Source organism: Hemitrygon akajei, chromosome 25, assembly GCF_048418815.1.
Source record: "Hemitrygon akajei chromosome 25, sHemAka1.3, whole genome shotgun sequence".
Lineage (NCBI taxonomy): Eukaryota > Metazoa > Chordata > Chondrichthyes > Myliobatiformes > Dasyatidae > Hemitrygon > Hemitrygon akajei.
In genome coordinates, this window is record NC_133148.1 from 6,848,733 (window position 1) to 6,855,304 (window position 6,572).

The 6,572-nt window shown below is 42.5% G+C and overlaps 1 protein-coding gene across 4 annotated transcripts in view; it reads left to right on the plus strand.

Annotated features, from left to right (window-relative positions):
- The window catches only part of actmap (actin maturation protease), a 39,344-nt gene extending 32,996 nt beyond the window's left edge, over window positions 1-6,348 (plus strand). For all 4 annotated transcript variants that reach the window (XM_073028992.1, XM_073028994.1, XM_073028995.1 and 1 more), the window contains 2 exons: window positions 801-871; window positions 5,975-6,348. In XM_073028992.1, coding sequence (XP_072885093.1) covers window positions 801-871; window positions 5,975-6,330 — 427 coding nt within the window. In that variant the 3' untranslated portion in view covers window positions 6,331-6,348. The remainder of the gene's footprint in view (window positions 1-800; window positions 872-5,974) is intronic.
- The last annotated feature ends 224 nt before the right edge of the window (window positions 6,349-6,572 follow it).

The window sequence follows — 6,572 nt, forward strand, 5'->3', positions numbered from 1 at the left end:
GAGGAGGTATGGGTACAATGACAAGCTTGCCTCCAGCAGCATCGGAGGCACGAAGGTGCAGACAACACGCATACACACAAAAAAACAATTATAACACCATAGGGCATAGGAGGAGAGTTAGGCTGTTCTGCTCCAGTACTCAATCATGGCTGGTTTATTATCCTCTCAACCCCATTCTCCTGCCTCTCCTCATACCCCATGATGCCCTCACTAATCAAGAACCTATCAACCTCTGCTTTACCCAATGAGAGCTTCCACAACCATCTGTGGCAATGATTCACCACCATCTGGCTAAAGAAATTCCTCCTCATCTCTGTTCAAAAGGGACGTTCCTTTATTCTGAGGCTGTGCCCTCTGGTCCTAGACTCTCCCACTACAGGAAACATCCTCTCCACAGCCTTTAAGTATTCGATAGGTTTCATTGAGATCATTCCTCCCCCTCATTCTTCTAAACTCCAGTGAGTGAAAGCCCCGAGCCATCAAATGACTTAAACCCTTTCATTCCTGGGATCGTTCTCGTGAACCTCTGGACCCTCTCCAAAGCCAGCAACATACTTTATACATTTTTACATAATTTATAAATATATTATACAAGAAAAAATGTCAAAATATTAGTGCAATATAAAAGCAAACAATGAGAGAAAAGTCCAAAGAGTGACTTGCAGTTAAGGAGGGTTAAATTGTTAATGTACTTTGTGTTTTTATGGAATTGGTAATCCGAGATGAGAGGGAGCATGGGGCATGCCATTAACACCCTGTTTGCTTCACTGCAAATCGCTACATTCCATAACTACAGGAAGCTACGATGAAGATTTCAACCACGAGCCCTGCCTGAGGAAAGGACACAGAGCTCACTGGGCAGTGGTGTCAGGTGAGTTCCAACATCATGTGGAGCTGTACCAGTGTCAGGGCCTTACAGCTGGAATATCCAGTTTACTGTGTAGTGGTTTAACTGCTGAGTCTGGAATTTCTCCTTAGATCAAAGTTAAAAGTTCAAAGTAAATTACATATTTGTCATCATATACAATCCTGAGGTTCTTTTAAAACAAATCTATTTATTGAGATATGGCACAGAACAGGCCCCTTGGGCCCTCTGAGCTGAGCTGCCCAGCAACACTGAATTTAACCCTAGCTTAATCTCGGAACAATTTACAATGACCAATTCACCTACTAACTGGTACATCTGGACTGTTGGAGAAAACCAGAGCACCCAGAGGAAACCTATACGGTCACAGGGGGAACGTACAAACTCCTTACAGACAGGTTTAAATCTGGATACTGGCTCAGTAAAGTGTTTTGCTAACCACTACACTACTGTAGTAAATATTGTTCTCGACATTTATCTTCTTTTTTCTTTTTGTATTTACACAGTTTGTTGTATGTTGTGGGTCTTGTTGTGGGCATTCACAATAAGTACACAGAAACACAATATAATCAATGAACGATTGCACCCAACAGGATGGATAAACAACCAATGCACATAAAACAACAAACTGTGCAAATACAGAAGAAAAGAAATATAATAAATAGCCAATAAATATCAAGAATGGTATTTATTACAGGAGCGTAGTTACACTATTACGGCTCAGGGTGTCAATTCGGAGTTCAATTCCAGTATCATCTGTAAGGAGTCTGTACACCCTCCCTATGGAAGCTGTGGGAATTCCCCGGGTTTCCTCCCACAGTCCACAGTCGTACCGGGTAGGTTAATTGGTGATTGTAAATTGTCCTGTGTTTAAGGTTAGGGTTAATTGGGGTTGTCCAGGGTTGCTGGGACAGTGTCCCATTATTTCATGCCATTTTGAGGTGTTTTTTTCTGTAGGAACCAATAGGAAGTGACTGGGTGTCTTCCAGTGTCCCAAGACATTCTTTCAGAATCTGTACAGCCTCACTGCTTTTCACCTTTCAAAATCCCTTCTGTAGCTTTGCTCAGCAATCACGAGGAAATCTGCAGATGCTGGAAATTCAAACAACACACACAAAATGCTGGTGGAACGCAGCAGGCCAGGCAGCATCTATAGGGAGAAGCACTGTCGACGTTTTGGGCCGAGACCCTTCGTCAGGACTTTGCTCCGTTGCTGGTCTTCAGCTTCACAAACCCAGAAGTCTGAATTCTCTCACTGAACCCTGCTTGCCTCTAAAGATCTGTAAGACTGATTGGCTTGACTTTGGATCACACCCTCCTTGTTTCTCAGCAGACATTTTATGATTGGGCATCACTGAAACACTTTGTCTCCCTTGTTGCTACAGAACTTGATGCAGATTTTTGCAACATGCAGAACATTTACGGTTACTTGCAATATTAAGAACTTCATAGCCAGTAAAATTTAATCACCATAGAGGATCTTCCCAGGTTACAAATGCCAATTATATGTAGAGTGCACACATACAGACGAGTGTTTGGGAGACCAGTGGGATGGATTCTGGGTTGTCGGCATCTACAAGGCCTGGGAGCTTGGTTTGTGGCAATATCTCAATACACTGGTTTAACTACACATTGCCCTCAGATGGGCTAAGATTTTATTTAAGCATATTGCCCACCAGATGCATCTCTGACTTCCAAACTGTTCAGGTTAAGCAACTGAACCCTGTCACATCCACACTCATATCATTTTACAGATGAACAGTAGAGAGCCCTGACGAGCTGTTCCGCTGCATGGTGCGGAAACTGCACTACAGCAAACAGTGCTCTACAATGGGTCGTCAAAAATCCCCAAGGCATCACCAGCACCAGCCTACCTGCCATCAAGGACATGTGTATATACAGAGTGGTGTCAGAAAAGGGCCAGAAACATCATGAAGGATCCCATCCACCCTACTGTGGGCTGTTTGTCCCACTCCCATCAAGGAGGACCCTACGTAGCAACCACGTCAGGACCACCAAACTCAAAAACAGTTACAACACCTCCACCCACTACTTTATCATTTCCTATCAGTCACCTTATGTACAGCCTTGTGTCGCCTTATGGACAGACAATGTGTTAAGTAGGGATCCATGCACAGTTCTGATTTGATGGAAGCAGAGGTGAGAGCGTGGAGGAACATCTGGAGAAACTTCTGAAATGCCCGTTTCACTGCCACTGCTACTGTGCGGTCCGGAATCTCCGGAGGAGAAGGCCTCCGAGACCTCGGCTTTGCTTGTTTCGGCGGCCGGGACGAGGTTGAAGGCGCTCGGCAGAGGATGGCACTCGGGGGGCTGGTTGGAGGCATTAATTTTTATTGAATATCAGATGTGATGCAGCATTATCCTAATCAGTCTTTTCTGTAGCACAACAGTGGAATTGGATTTGAAAAGGGACATAATGGAGAAAAAAACACACACAAAATGCTGGTGGAACACAGCAGACCAGGCAGCATCTATAGGGAGAAGCACTGTCGATGTTTCAGGCCAAGACCCTTCATCAGGACTAGAGATAATGGAGAAAAGTTTCTTATTCAGTTGTGGGGTCATTCTCTGCATATTTATGTAGATTCCAGAGAATATGACATCTCAATAAAAATTCTTGGTGTTATCACTGTCAGCATTTGTCACACAGCTCCAGTTAATGTGAAAGGGCCTAGATTGTTTCTCTTCTAGAAGTGGTGATGCAGGCCAGAGTGGGCAAGGAACTTTCATGCAGGAGATTAATTAATCTTTTATACCATTCTTCCTCATTTTAAAGCAATAAATTCTCTACTTGTCACTTTAAAATTGCATTAAACATAGTGACGTTAATCATTGTGCTCCATCATTTTTACACTTTTTTATTAGCTTTATTTGTCATATGTACATCGAAAATGTATTCATTTATTGAGATACAACTTGGAATAGCTTCTTCAAGACATGACATCCAACAACCCCAATTTAACCCTAGTGTATTCGCAGGACAATTTACAATGACCAATTAATCTAATACCCAGTACGAAGGAAACTGGAGTACCATGGAGAGGACGTACAGACTCCTTACAGAGGACGTCGGAATTGAACTCCAAACATATTGTCTGCTACACTACTGTGGTGCCCAAAGCATAGTTTGTGTCAGCTCAAATTGGTGAGGATTGTGCCCACAAGTGTTGCTGTACAACATTGTTCGGGGGGGGGGGGGGGAGGTACTAGAGCACCCAGAGGAAGTCCACATGGTCACGCAAAGAACATACAAACTCCATTGTTTGGTCAATTTAAACACAGGACAGATAGACTGAAAAGTCAGGGTGTTGGGATCAGAGGTGAGAGGTGGTTTTGCTCATTCTCTGCAATGGTCACTCCTCTCTCTACAGTGCTGAGGTTATGAAGACTGCCCTGGCCACTGTGCTCTGTGCCCGCTAATATGATGAACTGATAAGCAAGCAAGTTTAATTGTACAGCATTTTTCAAACACAAGGTAGTTCAAAATGCTTTACACAGAACAAGATATAAAAATCAAACATCAAATTTCAGACAATATATAAAAGTAAAATCACACAAAATAGATATGATAAATAGAAGTTACAGCGCAGGAAATTCTAATTAAAATCTACAGTGAAAAGAGAAGTTTTAAAAGAGCTTAAAGGTTGGGGCAGACTTCAGATCCTCTGGAAGGTTATTCCAGATATGTGGAGCGTAGTAACTAAAAGTTGCTTCACCATGTTCAGTTTTGACCCTGGGGATGGTAAGATGACCTGAGAGCTTGGGAAGGTTCAAATGCGGCAAAGAGATGGGAGATGTAATTTAGCCCTTGACCATTCAGTGCTTTATAAACCAATAATAATATTTTAAATTCTGTCCTCTGATGGACAGAAAGCCAGTGTTGTGATCTGAGAACTGGGTTGATATGTTCTACTTTCTTGGTCTTAGTGAGACTCGAGCAGCAGTGTTCTGAAGGTTTTTTTTTACAGAGACCTGTGAAAACACTGTTACAGTAGTCAAGTCTACTAAAAATAAATGCATGGACAAGTTTTTCTGGATCTTGCTGAGGCATAAACTCTTTAACTCTTGCTATATTTTTAAAGATGGCAGTAAGCTGACTTCGTAATTGTCTTAATGTGGCGGTTAAAATTTAAGTCGGAGTCCATCACAACACTAAGGTTTCTGGCTTCAAATGTGGTCTGTAACAACATGGATTCTAAGGGAGCACAGACTTTTAATTGTTCTTTTTGGCACCAAAAGCAACGTGAGGCTTTGGGCCTACTCTGGTCCGATCCGGGTTCAGATCTGAGGACTCAGTTTTGGTTCGGAATGCTGTTGTTTGCTTCAATTGTTTGTAAGATCAGCATTTTTAAAAATCCTTTCTCTTGTGCATTAAGTGTTGGTCTTTTATTTTTTTTCTTTAATTGGGTTCTTTTTGGTTTCTTGCTTTGTGGTTATCTAAGTAAACAAATCTCAAGGTTGTATAATATATACATTCTTTGATAATAAATGTACTTGAATCTTGTAGACAGCAATGGGAATCAAATCCCATACAGTTAGCTCTGTGAAGTGTGAAACTGGCACTACCATGCCACTGTTTGCATATTAAGGATGCACTCCCAAATATTAATTAATGAAGAGATGGATGATTAGCTTGTAGTTTGATCACCATATTAGTTGACCATTCAACAGGTTTGTTTTCCACTTCTGCACAGCAGTGTCTTCCCCACCTTCCATTTTAACCAAATTTTACAGAAGCACCATAGAGAGTGGCCTGACCAACAGCATCACCATCTGGTATGGGAATGGCAAAGCTCCTACAAAAGATTGAGAGCATTATTGGGATCTCTCTTCAGCCCATTAGAGATAGTTATCATGAGCACTGCATATGCAAGGCCCTTAGCATTATCAATCATCCCTCCCATCTGTCAACAATCTCTTTGACAACCTACCGTCAGGCACAAGGTACCATAGCATTAGGACAAGGACTGTAGGATGGGAAACACCTTGGTCTGGAGGAATGTTGTCTCATTTTGACAGTATGCAGCTGTAGAGTTGAATGGCTACAAACTTGAGCTTGAACCTATTTGACTTTTTGTGGTTGTACAGGAGCACTGCTGGGATTGAGATGTGAACTGTTGGAGGACGTCTATGAGAAGGATCCTGACGTCCCTGGTCTCTACTACCCGAAGGGAGATGTGAGCAGAGCTTCCTACTCTGAGGACTGTGTTGTTGAGTCCCACCTGCTGGCCAAGCAAGGGAAGAGCCTGAAGTACCAGCTATGGGAGTATGAGCTGGTTCACAGGAGCAACACGCAGCTGACAGAATTCAGCCCAAAGCGAGACAATGATGGAACGTCCTACGTTATACCCGAGGGTGGTGTGAAGCTGGGACTTTGTGGGGTTGTGATTCTTCTACAACCATTGTTCTCAGAAACAAAGTTGACAGCTATTACTAATAAATAAGAAAAAACTCCCATTGTACTTTGCAGATCACATCTTTACTATCAGGTCTTTTTTACCCCTTCACTTACTCAGCTCTACCTTCCAATCCCGTGCCACCTTTCTCGTGATTTGATTTCATTTTTTAAACAGAGCCATGCTACCCCCTCTGCCAACCTGCCGGTCCTTTCAATACAATGCTTGGACATTAAGATCTCAGCTATAATCTTCTTTCAGCCACTATTCAGTGAATTCTACATCATACG